Source organism: Stegodyphus dumicola, chromosome 8, assembly GCF_044657685.1.
Source record: "Stegodyphus dumicola isolate Sdum_Otavi_A_Nest chromosome 8, ASM4465768v1".
In the NCBI taxonomy this organism is placed as follows: Eukaryota; Metazoa; Arthropoda; class Arachnida; order Araneae; family Eresidae; genus Stegodyphus; species Stegodyphus dumicola.
The window spans coordinates 131,581,278-131,601,385 of NC_140775.1; the positions used below are offsets into that span (position 1 = coordinate 131,581,278).

Genomic DNA, 20,108 nt, shown 5'->3' on the forward strand with positions numbered 1-20,108 from the left:
GTTCCATTAGCTAAACGGACAGTGCAAGCCCTTATTTTCCTATCTCATCCTGGATGACACTCCTGTACAACTCCCATCTTCCATAATAATCTTGGTAATTTTTCTTAATTTTGGGTTTTTCACATTATTGATAAATCTGAAAACATAAGATGTTATTCTATATACTTTATGTCACTGAAGTTCTCGATAGGAATGGTAGATTCGCTGCTTTCAAGAATACAGTTTGCTGTTAAGATTTCTTGCTTCTTTCCTTTTTGTTTCTCAGAATTTGTTATTTTATCATCTTCATTAAAATTTCTTGAAGATCTGGGCCAAACGTTATCTTTAACAAGCCAAGGTCGGCCATCCCACAGTTCATTTTTTGAAAGGGTTTCTACCTTCTGCCTCTCGTCAATAAGTCCGAAGGATTCTCATGGCTGGGACAATAATTCCACCAATCTGGATCAGTTTTCTCTTAGATTTCTAGACACCTATTTTGTACAAATTGTTTCCATTTCGTTGGATCAGCCTTGACCCAGTATAGTACAATTTCTGAATCTGTCCACATATAAATCTTCACTTCTATGTTTTTCAATGAATGTTAAATGTATGTGATGAGTCAAGCTCCTATGACTGTTCCTAAAAGCTCCAGTTGAGGTAACATAACCTTTTTTATGGGAGCAGCTCTTGCATTGGACATAACAAATGATGTTTTTGTTAGCTCATTTTCATTGTATTCATTGTATTTCATGTATTTCATTGTATTTCATTTTCAAATATACAATGGCACCATATCCCTTTTGGCTACTATCTGTAAAACAGTGCAAATGAATATTCAACAGATTACCTTTTGACAGATTGTTGAAATAATGTCTTGGAATTTCAACATTTTTTTAATTTAAGAATTTCATTATACCAGGTTTTAAATCGGTTCTGCAATTCTTGATCAAATGGTGCATCCCATTGGTATCCTCTTTGCCAACATTCTTGCATCATCATTTTAGCTGCAACAACAAAGAGAGATATGAAACCGATAGGGGCGTATAGATCGCCTGCAAATTGAAGAATCTTCCGTTTTGTTATTTCCTCAGCCGGATCCTTGAGTAATTCATCTTTGGTTCAAAGTTTCAGTTCCAACTTCATAATTCCAAATATATCCTAACAAAGTGCTATTCATTCCGTCTCCATTAAACTTCATATTTTCCGCTGCATTTCAAATTGCATGTAATTGGGCATTATTGCTCCTCCACTTTCTCATATTGAAACTAGCAAGCATCATAATCCTTTTCATATCTTCATAAATTTCTGCAGCTTCTTCTTCATCATCTGTACCATGAATCAAATCATCTATGTAAAAATTTTCTTCAAGAAGCTGACAGATCTTCGAATATTGTGCTTTCAACTTTCTTGCGTGATGCTTTATAATATGTTTTAATATCATCCATTTTTACTGGCTTTAAATTCAGCAGACGATTCGTATGTGCGTTTATTAAAATGTCCTTTCTACCAAACCTTTCTTTCAGAATATTTATTGCCTTAGCGTAATTTTCAGCAACTAACGGTAATCCCTTTATTGACATTAAAGCTGTGTCCGTTAGTAAAGATGTGAGGTAATTAAATTTGTCTACATCCTTTAAAGCAGAGTTATTATGTATAGCAGATTCATATTGATCCCAGAAACTTTAAAATTCACATATTTCGCCTTTAAATTTATTTATGGTTAGTTTCGGAAGTTTAGCACCATTTTTATTTGTGTTCTCTACCGTATCTGTAGTAGCAGAATTAGATGGCATCTCATTTAATTTAACATATTTTTTATTTCTAAATATTCTACTAATCTTCGATTTGCACAAGGTTTTTTTTTTTTTTTTTTTTTTTTTTTTTTTTTTTTTTTTTTAAATATTCCAAGCTATCCTGTATTTCAGTGTCATACTCTTTTTCATCTATTATGATAGATTCGATTTCAGTGTTCAATATTAGTACAGTCAAAAGTCGTTAATTCGTAAAAAGGGGCTACAGGTTGCTCCGAATATTATGCCCATCATTCTTAAAATCGTTGGTTCCTCCTTTTCCTTTGAATTCCAAAGAAATGTTACTGCATTTCTGTCCTCAGGCTTCAACAGAATTTATAGAAAAGCAGCTTCGATACCTGCAGCAAATGCTATTTTGTATTGACGAAATTTAATTAGCAAATCTAATTTTTCAGGGTTTAAATTTGATCCTGAATGTAAGCAATCATTTAAAGATAGACTGTCATGAGTATGCGAGGAAGCATCAAATACGACCCTTAATTTCGTAGAATCGTGATCTTTCTGATTACACACAATGGTGTGGCAGATAATAGATGTTTTCTTCAAAATTCTTCAGAGCCTTTTCAGCTATTCCTTTATTTAGATAACCTTCAATTACCCTTGAATACTTGTCATAAATTTCAGGATTTTTTTTAAACCTTCTAAGTAAACTGGTTCATCTGTTTAAGGCGATGTTATAATTACTACCCATTTTGTTGACATTGTCCTTCCAAGGTAATGAAACTTCATAACGATTGGTTTTATATTCAATAGTTTCTTCAAATCTCCTCAACTTCAGTGTCATTTTCATTTGTTGAATAGTCATGTATTCATTGCATCTAAATCCCTTAGCCTTTTTAGAGCTGCACTAATCTCCAAATCATGTGCATGTGAAATATTCTCAACAACGTTCATTACCGTAATTCCGGAATGAAGTGTAGAAACATTACTTAATGCTTCAGTTCCACTTATAGTGTAACCAAATAAGGTTTCAGAGGCAACAAGACCCTTTGATAATCTTTTAACCTTCCCAGTGACTATTTTCCACTAATAATCATTACCAATTAATACTGATATTTTAGAGTTATGGACACCTATATTTGTAGCATCAACAAGTCTTATTGAATTTTCCTTACAATAATTAAGTATTTCCTTTCCTGGCATAACAATAACAGCTTGATTAATTTCTGGGGTTTCAAGAGCTTCAATAATTATTTTCTCAGGTCCACATATATCTTTAAGAATAACCTTAATCTTTTTTAGCCTTTTAACTGTACGCTCAGTAGAGCCGAAGGTGTAAATCTGAAGTTCTTCTTTCCCCACAACACTTAATTTTAATTCTTTTGATACTTCTGTCAGGATGAAAGATTTATGAGAGGCAGAATCAAAAATAAGTCTTACATTTTTTCTTCTATTCTGACCTAAAGCTATTGCATTTGCAGTTTGTAAATAAACCCTATTTTTGTTATGTCTTTCCGAAATTGACGCCACCAATGTTTCTGTTTTAAGCTCACCTTTATTTTCCCATTTATTTTCAAATTTATTATCATGTAAAATAGTATTATGCCTTAATGAACATAAATCACAGCGTATATCCAAGCTGCAACGGGCAGGCGTATGAGACCTACGAAAACATAAATAGCATCTGTTAGCCATTTTTAATTTTTTTCTTTTCTCCTCAATTGGAATTGTGCAATTTGAAGTAGAATGTTTCAGAGATTCATTTCCTATCTTCCCACAAACTATACAATTGGCTGTTGATGTATTCGTATTCAACGACGCAACTGCTGGAACAAAATGTTTGTTTTTTAAGGCAGTATGATATTTCTCACTTTTAATAAAGTCTCATGATTGATGTTTATGTTGTTCGGTTCTGATGTTAAACTCAGAATAATTTGGCGATGTTTGAAAAAACGTACGCTCTCTGCTTTCAACTTCCTTCTTCAGAAATTCGAAAATGTTAGCCACTGTGATTTCTGTGTCAGGGGTTAACAATCGATTAAACTCTAAAACTAATTCGCTAGGAAGTATCCTCATTAACAGTGGGCATAACAAATAGCTGTAAGAATTCGAAGTAACATTAAGGGAATCAAGGCTTCTAATTTCAATTTCTAAGCTATCATATAAGTTACGTAATGTTTTAATATCATCCATTTCTTTTTACTGGCTTTAAATTCAGCAGACGATTTGTATGTGCATTTATTAAAATGTCCTTTCTACCAAACCTTTTTTTTTTTCAGAATATTTATTGCCTTAGCGTAATTTTCGGCAACTAACGGTAATCCCTTTATTGACAATAAAGCTGTGTCCATTAGTAAAGATGTGAGGTAATTAAATTTGTCTACATCCTTTAAAGCAGAGTTATTATGTATACCATATTCATATTGATCCCAAAAACTTTGAAATTCACATATTTCGCCTTTAAATCTATTTGTGGTTAGTATCGGAAGTTTAGCGACATTTGTATTTGTGTTCTCTACCGTATTTATAGTAGCAGAATTAGATGGCATCTCATTTAATTTAACACATTTTTTATTTCTAAATATTCTACTGATCTTCAATTTGCACAAGGTAATTTTTTTTTTTTATATATATATATATATATATATTTCAAGGTATCCTGTATTTCAGTGTCATATGCTTTTTCATCTGTTATGATAGATTCGATTTCAGTGTTCAATATTAGTACAGTCAAAAGTCGTTAATTCAGACACCCATAATCCGGACCTCAAAGCTACAAACTTTCTGCGCATGCGTCGAGTTGACGCATATGTGCAAGACTTTTACGGCTGCGAATATGCGTGTGCGCATGCCCAAAATATGTTTACGCATGCACGTTTAATGTATAACGTACGGTATAAGCTAAGCTAAAATTATCTAATTCAGTTATTGTTGCAGATTGCTCTGTTCTTTAATCTTCAAATTGGATCCGGCTTATTATTTTTTGCAGACTGTTAGAGCAATTTTATAAAAGTAAGCTTGAACTTTCGATTACGTCAAATAGAATTTCCGATATATATTTACTAATATGTAAAGGACCTACAAAGCGGATCTACAAAGCGATGTTTCGAAGTCCATTAAACAAAAAGTAGAATTGCTGCAAAAAATGGATAAAGGCATATCCTTTGTTTATTTAACCGTTCCGAAATCTGTTTATCAATTTCACGCAGCTCTACGGCGGGGTGGGCGAGGGGATAGCCGTGGCGCACAATGAATTGGAAGTTGATCTGTCAGCACTATCCTTATCTTCAGGGCAGATGTTTTTATTTTATTTGGCTTATAATTCTTTACTAAATGTAGTATTTCATCTCGATGTACTCCGTCTTTGATATGATTTAAATCAAATTCCTCGTCATTATAATTCGCTTCCGATAGCAAAGAAAGTGACACAGGTTATTGAAAACAAAAAAATTTCGATTGACAAATTAGTCGGTATTCTCGACACAGCAATTATAGGACTTGAACAGCGGAACTTTGTAACTGAACAAGAAATTATGTCTGTTTATAGAAGTAAAGAGAAAGTATTATCACATAAAAAACGAAGCAACTTAAACAACTTACATTGAAAGAAATGTTTAATAAAGTAAACAAATAAATATTAAGCCCTTTTTTTTTTTTTTTTTTTTTTTTGTAAATTTTGATACCCTTTAGATCATAATTGTTCTTTATTTCATAAATTACAGTTTCATATTTTTAATTTTATAATTTCTGCATGCCATCTTACCAGATTTAAACTGATGATCTATAATCCGGAAAAATCGATAATCCGGAATCGCCGAAGTCCCGACGAGTCCGGATTAATGACTTTTGACTGTATATCGTTTTCATTTTCATTTAAGATGGATAGATCATCTTCTAATAAATAAAATTTAATATTATCTGATTCTGTTTCCTTTTCCATTTTAGCTATCAGTCTTGTTACTGATGCTCTTAACATTCCTCGCTTCTTTTTTAATGCTTTTAACGTATCCATCTTAATAATCAATATTCAATCACTAATCGAACAATAATAAATACTTAAATCATAATATATCTAAAGATCACTGTTATCTTGGATTTCCAGCACCATGTTGCAACTTATGATCTTTTTTCTTATTTTTTACATTTTAACAACATTTATAGGTGAATTTTTGCTTACCTTTCTTGATGAATACCCACAGGAACGCTTAAAATTCCTTTTCATTTTTATCACACAGAAGCTTTATTTACAGCTATGTACAACAATTGTATGCTTACATTACAACGTTCATCATGTTACTCCGGTTGCCACTACATCTATATCAAAAATCTGCAATGCGGTAAGAAAAATATAACAAGCTAAAAGTAAAAAAGCTGCACCATCTTGTGGCCAGCTACATAAACTGTAACAGCAGTCTTTCTCCTCCCAACGCCACTCTCCAAAAAGAGACTGACAGGCGAGAGAGAAGTTGTGACGTAAAACATAACATGTGATGTGTGCCTTTTGTTGCTTCGGCAGCACCTCTCGCTCGCATGAATGAAGGGCTACAGTCTCAAAGGATAATATAAATATATACCCCCCTTATTGTTATGTGCAAGTATGAAAGCGAAGTACAATAAATTGAATGATGTTTGATCATGAATAGTTATTATTCCATGCTAGCTTATTTATGTCCACCAGTAAGAACGTGAACTAAGAAAGCATCTAATGGGTAGCCTGCACCTTAAGGATGCCCATGAGTTTCATATGGGTGCATGCAAATGCTCACTTTCACATTTGTTGTAGGAAGACTGCAATGAGCGTGAGTTTTAACACTGACCAAATGCATGAATCTTAAAATATGCAAAGAAATTAAGGCTATATATTAAAAGTACGTAAATCCATTTATAAAGTACTAGGGATATATAGACATTAAAATCAAGGAAATAATTCTTTCTCATGATAGTTTTGAGAAATTTGTGCTTAGCAAAAACATGGGCCAGACGGGTAAGATGTTCCATTGTTCAGTTATGATGTTCTTAGTTAAATTTTAGTTTAAAATTTAATATGTTCTTCCTCTTTCTTTTTTGTGTGTTTATGCATGTGTCAACTATAAGTCATGGGTATAGAATCAGTAAATATAAGATCGCAACCCCTCAGAGTGCTTCAATCTCGTATTTGCTGCTCTCTTTTTTAATTTGTCTTCTTTAATTACAAGCTTTAAATTAGAATCCTGGATATTCATATGTGTATATAGTTTTTAAAATTATTACACATGAACACTGTGTGTTATGCAAAATATGGGGGGAAAAAAGCAAAAACAAAAACTTGAAAAATTTTCTCGGTTTACAGTATTTGTAACCATCTTCAGATTTCATTCTGTATATGTGACGTAGATAACAAATGTAGATAAATTCTATTAGTTTCCTTATTTATGTAGTAATTTTAATTTCTTTAAAATGTATAGAGATATCTCGTATTGGTAAGTATTTTTGTTCTTTTAGGTTGTTTCCCTTGCTGAGATATGCTTAGATCCTTATTATAGAACATTTGAAGGCTTTAGAACATTAATTGAAAAAGAGTGGTTAGCTTTTGGGCATAGATTTACACATCGTAGCACTCACACTGCTGCTACTTTAGCTAGTGGGTTTGCTCCTATATTCCTTCAATTTTTGGATGCAGTTCATCAAGTGAGTATGTTTAACTATACAAATTTAGTTATTTAATAAATATAGGAATTATCAAAGTTTTGAAATGCTGTATATATTCCTTTTATCACAGTTAGTCATTAGGTTATATTGATGCAGGAACATGAAAAGTTTGCCCTCGCCGGGTTTCACAGCCAGATGTATTGTACTATCCAGTTATTTTACAAAGCATGCTCGCTGAAAGGAAGAAAATACCTTATATATTTCCCGCTTTAAAGCACAACTGAGGATGAGTAGACCCAATTGCTATATTTTGGTGACAACAAATGATTATATGCCACCCTTTAGTTCAGGCACCACTTGCAGAGTTATTAGGCGATATTAACGGAAGAACATGAAATACATGCAGTGCCCTTGCTAGAATTCAAATGCTGAATCTCCTGATTGCTAGCCGAACATGCTGTGTATAACACCATGAATGCTCGTAGAAAGGAGAAAGAAAATACCTTGCATGATCCCCTTTTTAAAGGGCCCCCCAGTGGAATAGTAGTAAAGTCGCTGAACACTGGTAGTTCAGGTTGGGGTTCAAATCCTGGCTACATGGGCATTTTCATATTTTTTCCTGTGTGTCGTAATGTGTATACGAGGCAGTTTCCCTTAAAAAGTCATCCATAAAAATATCCTTCCCCTTAGGCAGACAGCCCCCAACTACTTTGCCATAGGCAAAAAAAAAAACCAGACTCCTTTTTAAAGGGTGACTGGGATGAGGGGACCCGTTTGCCAAATCCTGGTTGTGACAAATTCTCGTCCACCAGCTTTTTTAGTTTGGGCACCATTTGTAGAGTTATTAAGCTATATCAATGCAGGAACATGAAAAATGTGCAATGCCCTCAGTGGGATTTAAATACCAGACCTCACGATCTAACTGGATAGCTGGACGTATTATCCAATTAACCGAGAAGGCACATAGAAAGGAGAGAGAAAATACCTTGTACGTGGAATAGTTTTTTTTTTAAGTTTTAAACATTCGATACTAAAAAAAAATTATTTTATTTGTACTATTTGAAATTAAATTCAGTAAACTGTGTATGAGAATCATGGTGCTTAATTCAGTAGTGTATTATAGAAAAAGGATTATGAGTTTTATCATTCAGAATTTCCATATTCGTCTGTGTTGCATGAAGATTGCAAGGTGTAATCCTTCAGTACCTTGGGAGGCTTTAGATGATCTAACCATGCTTAATAGACTATATATCTGTACTTGTTAATCTATAAATCAGGTCAGTTTTCATAATTATATAGTGAGTCAATCCATATGGAAATATAAATGTTTTTACTAGTTCTGAGTTCTTGTGTAGCAAGTTTTGTTCTGATAAGCTTTTGTGTACTTTCTATCACCAAAATCAGATAACCAAAGGAAGCATAGCTTAATTTCAACAATGAAAATATGTATTTCAGTATGAAAGTTGTTGAAATTTAATGGAATCATTTCAAACATGTAATAAAATGGCTGGAAAAAAATAATTAAAACAACAACCAATTTTATAATGGCTAATTTCAGAATTTAATTTTATATATATACTTAAAGAATTTGCAGTATTAAAATCCTCTGTTTTTCACAAAATGGAAAGGATAACCAGTCCCCCACCCCCCGAGTAGTGAAACCTGTCATTGTAAATTACCTTTGAAAACTACCAGTATTAAATTTCACTCTTGATCATGTATTTTAAGATAACCATCTAATTGTCTTTGCCAGAGATTAGAATTCTCCGGAATCGTTAGTTATCATCTTAGAAAAGTTTTGTTGTATTTGAAAGTTTTAGTTTGGTAAAATAGTAACCTAAAGATATAAAATTTCGAGCAATTTTAACTTATATGTATTTAAAGTAACTCACTGATTGCTTAATTTTTTACATTTTAATGCTGTTGGTTTCCTTCATGTGAGTATTCGTTGTTTTTATTATGCAGTTGAAAATATTTCCATACTTTACAATTTTCACTGACTTTATATATTATATTCAGTATTTCAAATCTTAACATGTATTGTATAAATTTAAATGAAAATTGTATTTAATATTTTAATTTTTGCAATTTTTATTTCAGATACATAAGCAATTCCCGATGTCTTTTGAATTTAACCAGTACTACCTGAAATTTTTGGCTTACCATTATGTATCATGTCGATTTCGTACTTTTTTATTGGATAATGAATGTGAACGAGCTGAAGTGGGCTGGTTGCTTGAAGATCGTTGCTCTAGACATCGTGGCTTGGATGGTGGATCAGATGATGAAACAGGATTTTCTCTCAAAACTAATTCCCTGAATAATTCCTCTTTACTTGGTCCATCTTTCTGGGATTATGTGGAAAAGCTTTGGGCTAGGTGTCCAATTTTTTATAACTTTTGGTATATGCCTAGTAATGAAGATGGTGTAAGTATACTTCAGTTCCAAAACATTGTGTTGTAAATAATGAACACTCGCATGCAGAATTATATTTGCATGAAATCATGGATTTTTTAGAAGCTGATCTATAATTTTATGAATTTGTGTGAAATGATACATAACGTCATAGCACATAAATACAAAGGGGAAAGAAATAATTTAAGATCTCTGCATGTGATATAAATCTGTAGTATGAAAGAATTAAAATGGTAATAATATGTTACAAGGAGGGTTCAGGGAAAAAAATTCAAAACATAAGACTTATGAATATGGAGTGTGATCTCTCCGGATTTGGATGTGTTTTCATGCTGGCAATAACATTCTTAACCACAATTTGGGGAATAAACAGGGTTCATTGTGGTTCTCATGTAGTCAGAAATCTGGAATTTTTGCTTTCTGAAATCCGAAATTTTTGGATTTGGGAAATATAGACTCTGTAATAAGTAAATCAGTTATAAATTGTGTATGGGCTGTCTGTTTTAAAATATTTCCACATAAATGGCTGATTATTAGCCTTTTCACATATTCTTTCAAATGATACTTCAGAGCTGTAACAAACTGTTTTGAGTCCTTACACACTGAAATCAAATGCTCTATTGCAGAGCATTTGATTTCAGTGTGTAAGGACTCACTTTGCACAAAGCACTTAATTCACTTACAGATGACATAATGCTCTGACTTGCATATTAGAAACTGTTAGATCATTTTTAATTAGGTAATGCTAAGACGTGTTTTTCACTTATTTCCTTGCAGAAATGGATTATGTTTGATTGAAAGGCATAACGTTATTTTTGTGTATATAAATATAAATTTGGTCAGGAGTATAGTCTTATGTCATAACATAGTTAGAAAATCTTAGTTTTTGTTTTATTCATGTAGTTTGATGCTTATTTTTTAATACATATTTGTAGAGGTAATAATCAAGTCATTATACAGTATTAGAAATTTGTAAATCATTTCTTAAAATCTTATATTTAATCGTTTGAGTCCGGCGAGCGCTTCACTTGTGGTATACCAAAAATACGGTGCAGCACGATAGCGTTTCTCTTGTTTTGTATCGAGAATGCAAAGACGCTGCTGTTGATTAGTATACTTGAAAAAAAAAATTATTGAAAATTGAAAAAAATTATTGAAATATTCAATTGGTTTCGCATCAGGAGGAGGGGCATGCTTTGGTCCAGGTACTTCAGAAAAAGTATTCGATTCGTGCGAAAAAATTGTATCCATGGGTAAAAACTCATCAATAATATCGTTATCAGAGGTACTTGCAGTTACTTCATTATTATCATCACTGCTATCACTAATAACTTGTAATCTCTTAGAATTAATGATGATGTCACTTCCACTATCTATTTCAAGGTCATTACTATACTCTTCATTATCACTTCTCATAACATAGTCACTTTCAAATGAATCAGAACTTAACATGGGTTATTTCATAATTATCAGTATAACACTTAGTAAAAAAATGAAAACAATTTCCAATTCCTATAAAACAACTGCTACTGATATCACTACAACTGCTGTCAGTAATTGTGTAAAGTATACTAACCAACAGCAGCGTCTTCGCAGTCTCGATACAGAACAAAAGAAGCGCTATCGTGCTGCGCCGTATTTTTCATGGAGGTAGGAAGTAAGATGGAGTCACCCTAAACAAGTTTCTCCTGTACCCTGCTCTGAAGCACCGGCGATCCCTACGTGGTGACCAAAACATTGGGTCATTTACCATTGAGTTCTATGGGATTTGATGCGTTCGGATGTAAATATTTTGTAATTATGTCGTAAATATACATATAAATGTATATATTTTCTTTTTCTACAACACTTCAGAGTCCTATGTGTGAAATATGTGAAAACAACATATTTTTAAACAACATTTCATTCTGAACGGAATTAAATGCTATACTTTTCACAGGACAGTTTTCTCAGAATGGTTTAATTTGAATGAAATATTTTCACAAGTTTTCGTTAATTACATTAGAAAAAACAATTAAGGTAATTCGATTTTATTCGGTTAAGGTACAAAAATTAAGATCAAAGTTTATTGTATTATTAATATTAAAATTATGCATTATTTCTTTTCCATTTATAGAGCTTCTTCCTAAAATACTTTCTTAAATATGACATGATTTTTTGGCTTCTGAGGCATCTTTTAAATTAGAGAATTATTAGGAATTAGCGAAATACTTTAAAAGTATTTCGCTAATTCCTAATAATTAAATAGGTATTAAATAGTACTTGACTTTCTCTGAACATTTCTGAAAGGGAATAAAATAAGTTTTTTTTTTTTTTTTTTTTTTTTTTTTTTTTTTTTTTTTTTAAGTATTATTTAAAACTTGTAACTGAGTTATTATAAAATGTAAGGGGAATAATTCTTTTAATTATACTTACCAGATTTTTTTTTTTTTACCCGTCATTTCAACAATACATATTCCAAAACTCTTTATTACGTTCTTAAATGTGCATCTCATAGCATTTGCTTTACAATACCGTTTAACAGATTGCTTTCCAATACGAACAATTCTTGCTTAAATAGTTTTATAACTTATTTGTCAACAGGATTTCAATTTATGTTTACAATTCAATATTAAGGTTATTATATATTTAGATAACATTTATAATCATTATAAATTAGATACATTTAATAATTAGATTTCTTCACAATACTTTCACAGTTGTTTATAAGTGAATAAATTCTTCATTTCAAATACATTTATAAATAATTTAATGAATATTTAAGTATTTTGTCAAAGGCAGATACATGCTTTTTGCAAGCACATGCATAAATACCCATACATATTTCCTATTTTTCATTTCCGGCATGTGCAAATCTTTAATTTCTGTGCATTCATTATATTTTTCGTGTAAAGTAATTTACACTAATTTAACATACACCCGAAAGTTTTACATAAAAAATATATATGAATATAATTTGAATGAAAATTATAAGTATTATTTTTAATACCCACTCAAAGGTCAGTTTTTCTTCAAAATTCCTTCACGATGGCATCTCTCTCTTTAGGCAGATAGCCCTTGCATGTGTTACTCTATTTAATAAAAACTTAATCTGACCTATGTGCCTAATTACAAATATTTTAACATACATAATTTTATATTTATAAAATGTGTAAGCCCAAAGTGATTATTTTTCAGATATATAAAATTAAAACGGGTTTAAAATGAGCAGCAGTAAAGCCTCTCCTCTAAATAATTTTCAAAGGTACATGTTACAACAATATATGGATGTGAAAAAAAATTTGTTTTAATTAAAACATTTTGACGTTTGGAAAATAAAATAAAAGTAGCGAATACTCTATCAAGGGTATCGAAAGACGTATACAATTTTAAATGTACTGTAAGGTATTTTTCATTCTTTAAGCATAACATTTTTCTTAAAATCTATATTTTTTTAGTGTAACAGCTTATAACTTTATAAAACAAATTCATAATCAAAATCGCTGTTGTTAGTTATCGAAAAATAACCAAGATGGGATTTTTGCGTAAATGTCACTAAACTATACAAACTGCTATTATCCATCACACTATGAATGTTTTTTTCATGCGAAAGTGTCCCTTTTTCGATTTTTATGGAACTGTCATGTGTCGAAATACTATCAGAATCTTGTCAAGCGAGCTTCTGAATGTAAACATAGAACACCCCCATCTGGTGACCCAAGCTTCAAAGCAGTGCTTCACTTTTAGCGCAGGTTGGCCCCTCCTCCCTTTCCTACCTCCATGGTATTTTTGGCATACGACAAGTGAAGCGCGAGAGCGCTGCGTCGGACTCAAACGGTTAATTATATTTGTATCTGAATCTGTTCACTTGAATTACTTACATAAAGTATTGATGTAAAGAAAGTTTCTATGGCTTGCCTGACAGCTGAGCATAGCCAGTAGTCAGTGGTAGTTTATTTATAGCCAGTAAAAGCAGAATTAGTTTAATGGATGTAAAGTAAAGTATAATATACTTCTTATATAGGTATTAAGGCCATATTCTAATATTTCCAACCTCACCATTTGGGATTATTACACAGAAGAAGAATTAGCACATGGACCTTCTTATGATTTAGAGTTAGTTGCTATGGAAAGGCAAAGGGAAGAAGAATCTGTAGCTGCTGATGGGAATTCAAGTTCTCGAAGAATTGTAAATAATTGTTACGATTGTATACCAACTGTAGAGCCAGACTTTTTCACACAAATTCTAGAGGTATTCATTAAACTTTATGTATTTCCTTTTCATACATGTTAGATTAGCAGCCTTGCCCTTATTAACCATTTTAGCATGCCCCCCTTTTTTAGCCCAAAGGGGCAATTTGTCCAGAAGTGCTATAAATTTCATGGTTCTAGGAAAAAAAACCACAGGAAAAAAGGCCCACGATTAATGCTCATAGTTATAAATGCTCACAGGAAAAAAGCCCACACAGAAATATGGCCACATAGAAAAATATTCACATGGAAAAATGCTCACTTAGAAATAATGCTCACAGGAAAATAGCCCACACAGAAATATGCTCATACAGAAAAAAACTCACATGGAAAAATGCTCACTTAGAAATAATGCTCACAGGAAAAAAGCCCACACAGAAATATGCTCATACAGAAAAAAACTCACATGGAAAAATGCTCACTTAGAAATATGCTCATACAGAAAAAAAACTCACATGGATATAAGCCTACTGATAAAAAATATACTAGGAAATATCTTTACATTAATCAATCAATAATTAATCGATTTGAACATCACACACCTACTTGAATTTTTTAAAGAAAAATTATTGAACAAATATTTGAAAAAATTATTGTACGAATGCTCAGATTAACCTTTTCAGCGGCGGTATATTAAAAATGAAAACTATAGTAAAATTTTGCATGTACTGTAATATCTTATACCATTGCCCCCTGTTCAACATTTTTTCCTGTAACTGCCAATAGTTTATTTTTGGTTTTTATTAACTCTATTTTTACATACTTTTGATCTGTATCTGTAGAAATTGATGTTTGAATGTAATTATTTAAGTTTGGAGCCAAAAATGTTCTAGAAGACCACAGTGTCCAATCAAATTGTGGTATCATTATGAAGCAGCCTTCGAAAAATCTCCAAAAAGAACAAATTATTAGGAAAGCTTTCATAAGGCATTAAATTCATTATTTAATTGTAGCCATCCTAGTATGTGGTTTTTGTTTGACGGACTGAAAAGAGATTTAGCCTGTCAGTGTTTATTACTATCCGTTTATTACTATCTATTGTAAATACAAGGCATACTGAAGTAAAAAGAAAAGAAAAGAAAGAAAATATGAAAACCTTACATTTGGTAATCGCGAATCATGTAAAGGCCCACCAGCGGCCGAGCGGTAAAGTCGCTGAACACTGGTAGTTCGGTCCGAGGTTCGAATCCCGCGAACGGGCTGGCTGCATGGGCGTTTTCGTAGTTTTCCCCATGTGTAACGTATATACGAGCCAGTTTCCCTTAGAAAGTCCTCCACGAAGGCATCCCTCCTCTTAGGCAGATAGCCCTCGAGGCTTTGCCATAATCACACACACACACGAATCATGTAAGAAACTATGATGAAATTGATGATAGAATTAGATATTTACATATATTAGCTAATATTCAGTAAGTGTGTAGAGACATAAGTATTTTGGAAACAAAAGATGTGAAAAATAAGCAAAGCCTTCGTCGGGAATCGAACCACGGACCTCTGGAATATGCACTCAGCGTGCTGACCACTACACCATGAAAGCATGCTAGGAAGGCGGAAGAAATACCTTATATAACTTCTCCCTTTAAAAGGGTGATTGGGGTTTTTAGGGGACCCAATCGCCATATCCTCGGTGTGTAGAATCATCATCCACCACCCTTTTAGTTCCAGCGTCACTGTAGAGACATTAGGTATTTTGGAAGCAGGAGATGTGAAAAATTAGCAAAGCCTTCGCCGGAAATCGAACCACGGACCTCTGGAATACGCGCCCAGTGTGCAGACCACCATACCACGAAGGCTTGCTAAGAAGGCAGGAGAAATACTTTATAAGTTTATGTGAAATATACAATAACAAGGTATTTTACATAATTTAAATGATATAATTATTTCTATTTGCTTATTCTTCTAAATGTTTGTTATAAAATGTGTAACTTTATACTTATTATTATTTAATTTTTTTAACAAATAAAATAGTAATAATTTTTCGCTGTATATTCTGTTTTGTTTTTCTTCCTTTCTCCTCTCTCTTTCCTAATTCAAAACAGCCCGTTTGTTAATCTTATATAGCAATTAAATCTACACAAAAGTTATACAGTTTTTGATATATATATATACCATAGATGTTTTGGTAATTTAAATAATTTTTCTTTGAAAAATTCAAGTAGGTGTACGATGTTCAAATCAATTAATTATTGATTGATTAATGTAAGGATATTTCTACGTATTTTATGTATCAGTGGGCTTATTTCCATGTGAGCTTTTTTCTATGTGGGCATATTTCTGTGTGAGCTTTTTTTCCTGTGAGCATTTTTCCTGTGGTCATTTTTCCGGTCACCAAATTTCATTTTGGCATTTTGTGTTGATTCAGTATAAATGGTGAATCACTTTTCAAACTGTTGCCACCAAATATTAGAACCCTGTATTATATTTAAAGAAATTAAATAAATGAAGAATCTGCATGAATGTATGTGTGCTTCTCGCATTGTTATAAAACAGTTATACCTAGAGCCATCAAATTTTCAATAACGTATGTCTCCACCCGAATATGGGCATCTGGAATCTCAAATTTGGAATTTGTTTTATTATCTATTTCATATTTTATAAAGCATTTAAAGAGTGAAGAACATGTTATTTAATAAATAAAGGTAGCACGGAAAAACTTAAAATGAAAGAGGGGGGGCCCTTTGGTTTTAATATAAAATCCAAAAGCTTTCGGGTTTATATATATATATATATATATATATATATATATATATATATATATAAGAGAGAGAGATTTGTTAGTTGAAAAATTTGATAAACAAATAATAACTCTCCTGCCTTGTTTGCAATTTAATTTCAATAACAAAAGATAAATACAAAATTCAGGTAATGTGTATTTAAGAGCTATAATTCATTACACCCTTCTATATTTTTTATTTGAGAATCTTTGTTTTCAAAAGTTTTGATTTTTAATTATTAAAATATAACTTTAAAATTGTATTATGACAGAATGTGATGTGAATGCTTAATATTGAAATTTGTAACTTTAATTTATGAATTTTTTTTATACATTGTGTGCCAAAATGTTGTACTACTGACTTGTAATTATTCCATGCAAGGTCTTGTGTTTTTTTAAACATTTTATGAATATTTTGTTTTAATTTGGTGAATAATTATAGGCCATATACATTATATTTGTCACTTTAAGTGTCTAAGTTCTATAGACGCTGCAAATTTTAAATGTAGTGGTTATTTTCACAGTTATCTGATTATTGCTTGATGTAAATTTCAGACTATCCATAATTTAGAGACAGAGCTTGGTCTTTTACCCCAAAAATGGTTGATGCTTTGGGATAAAATGGAAGTACCAGGAACAGATTCTTTGACCGTAAGTAACAAGAAAAAAATAATAATAATAAACCAATATATGTTCCTTCTTTTTTTAGCATGTGTAATATATATATATATGTGTGTGTATATATTTCGTGCATTAATGAAGATCATTGCAATGCAATAAAGAGAGAAAAAGAATCATCAGAATATGAAGCAAATGAGAAAATTTGATGAATTAAGAGGGTACCCCTTTCTCGTGTCGATTTTTAATAACAGATGGTGCTATGAATGTTGTGCGATTAAAAAGTCAAATCTGTAAGACTACCTACAGCCTGGTTACTATGGCAACGATACTTCCCTTCCTCTGTACTCGTTTGGCGGGAATGTGAGTAAGCCACAAAACACTTAAACACATCCCCTCAGTTGAACAAAAGACCTAGTGTCATTTCTTCCATCTGTGACTCGGACTGCAGGGTATGTTTTGACCAGAAATAGAACTTTTCTACTTTTGTGTTGAATGAAAGATATCTGAGATACATGCAGCAGTCGCAATTCCTTTTCGCAAAATTTGTTCATCACGCTTTTCAATGTTGAGTAATGTTTCATAATTTGCCGTTATTCTGCGGAAAAAAACAGTTTATAAAAATACTAGATTTTTAAGCATTTTGGTAATTTCATCGCGACATAAAAATTATATATAAATGATTTTATACTTGATTATATGTGTATACATATACAGGGTTGCCACGCTACCTGGAAAACTGGAAAAAGTCAGGGAATTCGAAAATTGACCAAAAAATTCAGGGAAAAGTCAGGAAATTTAAATGTTTTAGTCAAAATCTACAAAAGTCAGGGAATTTCATACAACGATCCCGCCAAAAAAAGGCAAGTTTTGCGCCGACGTCGAAAGAGATCACTTTTTTGGCGAATTGTGTATCACGTGAGTGTCATTCGGGCAGCTGGCATAGAACCAGTTTTCGCAGCTCCAATTTGATTGTCTTTTTAGAAAGGCAAGCAAGTTTCCTGCAACTTTTGGTTTCCAGTAACCTCGAGAATCGCATGTGCCATGCATGAACTAAAGGAAGTACCTGTTCTCGTATAAAACAAAATGGGTTTAATCCTATCATACGGTACCATGAAGGTTAGAATTAAAAAAATATGTATTGTGAAGAAGGAAAACCTCTCTGCAACAGATGTGGCTCGGTTCCATCATAGCGGGAAACAGCTGTGCATGCACGATATATCTGTCGCCAAAGCTCGAAACCGTGTCGAAGTTTGAAGGTCACATTATCAAGAGTTCATAAAATCAATATCGTTTAAAATGTCTTTAAATTCTAAAGGAAAAGAAAATATTTTTTGGCGCAAGTAAATTAATTCATGGATTAGTTATTTTGACGGGGGGGGGGGAATCTACGAAAATCCGTTTTTAAAATTATTGCAAAAAATCCAAGAAAAAGGTTCTTTGATAAAACGTTCTTCTTGGATTTTTCGCAATAATTTAAAAATGGATTTTCGTAGTTTTCTTTTTTGTCAAAGAACATTTCTTCTTAACACATGTTTCTCAATTTCCTGTACACATCGCGGAGAGGGAAATTCTGGCTGTTCCGTCATCAAATCCCTTGGCAAATTTTCCCTCTGCTTTTTACATAGACGTTCTTTGGTCAGAATAATCTCCATGTATGGTACAGCGGGATTTGGCGACATGATGATGAGCAATAAACAGGTCATTTTGTTCTTGGCGACAATTTTCAAAATCATGCGAAGGCTGTATCGTATACTAGGATTTTACTGCAAAATCTTTTTTTTTTTCTTTTCTTTTCTTTTTAATAAATACCTTGTTATTTTGCAGTAAAATAAAAAATAGTAATCAATCATCTAGAATAACCATATATAACTATATTCGCTAAAATATCGTTGATTATTCTAATTAAATTTTTAAGTAATTATCTTTATTTTTATGTTATTCATATCATTTAATGTTGCTTCTTCCTTCTAAATTTATTTATCATTAGTAAATAATATTTCCAAATTTCAGGAAATTTTCTCTGGCATAATCCTGAAATTAATTCTAGCAGTATGATGACATCATGAAATTTAATGCACATATTTTTTCCTTATGTATGCTGCGAAATAAATATAAAATACCTCAATTTAGTAAAAAAATATCATTAAATAGATTTCTTTCTTTTGTTTAGCTGCAGAATGTCTGCAAAAAAAGCCTTATTTTATTCCAGATTGGGCAGATTCAAATTTCAATCTTCAGTGGAGAAAACAACTCCTATTATAATTATATTTGTGTTTTCAAATGTTAAGGTGCCTTTTAAGAATACACCTCACACAAATTAAATTTACCTAAAATCTAACCTAACTTTTAGCATTGCGTTGTGATTTATAAGAACCTGATTAGCCTCGTGTTGAGCTGGGGATGATCATGAGTAATAATTAAATAAAACATACAGTTGTTATCCAATGTATATATCTTAAATTTTATTAAGTTTTTTAAGCGGAAAAGTAAACAAAATTATCAAACAAAGTGTACCAAGAATAATTAAGAATAAATGTCCTCTGGGATTTATTGAATAATTAAGTGAATTTGCTACACAGTACAAGTAATACCATAATTAATTTACCTCTTAGCACAGCCAACATACATTATGCGGATAGACTGGAATTTTCTCGAAACATACCTGGAAAAGTCAGGGAATTTCATTCTCCTTGAGTGGCAACCCTGCATATATAGCATGCACATAATATTCCATTTACTAATCCATCCATAATATTCCATAAATATGTGTA

The 20,108-nt window shown here is 32.0% G+C and overlaps 1 protein-coding gene across 3 annotated transcripts in view; it reads left to right on the forward strand.

The window, feature by feature from the left end:
• Positions 1-20,108, forward strand: part of Sbf (SET domain binding factor) — a 320,087-nt gene that overhangs the window by 258,706 nt on the left and 41,273 nt on the right. For 2 of the 3 annotated variants that reach the window (XM_085822442.1, XM_085822441.1), the window contains exons 33-36: positions 7,212-7,397; positions 9,459-9,785; positions 13,777-14,004; positions 17,272-17,367. In XM_085822442.1, coding sequence (XP_085678568.1) covers positions 7,212-7,397; positions 9,459-9,785; positions 13,777-14,004; positions 17,272-17,367 — 837 coding nt within the window. Of the gene's footprint in view, positions 1-7,211; positions 7,398-9,458; positions 9,786-13,776; positions 14,005-17,271; positions 17,368-19,347; positions 19,473-20,108 lie in introns of those variants that run through there. The other variant, XM_085822443.1, reaches the window with a different exon arrangement.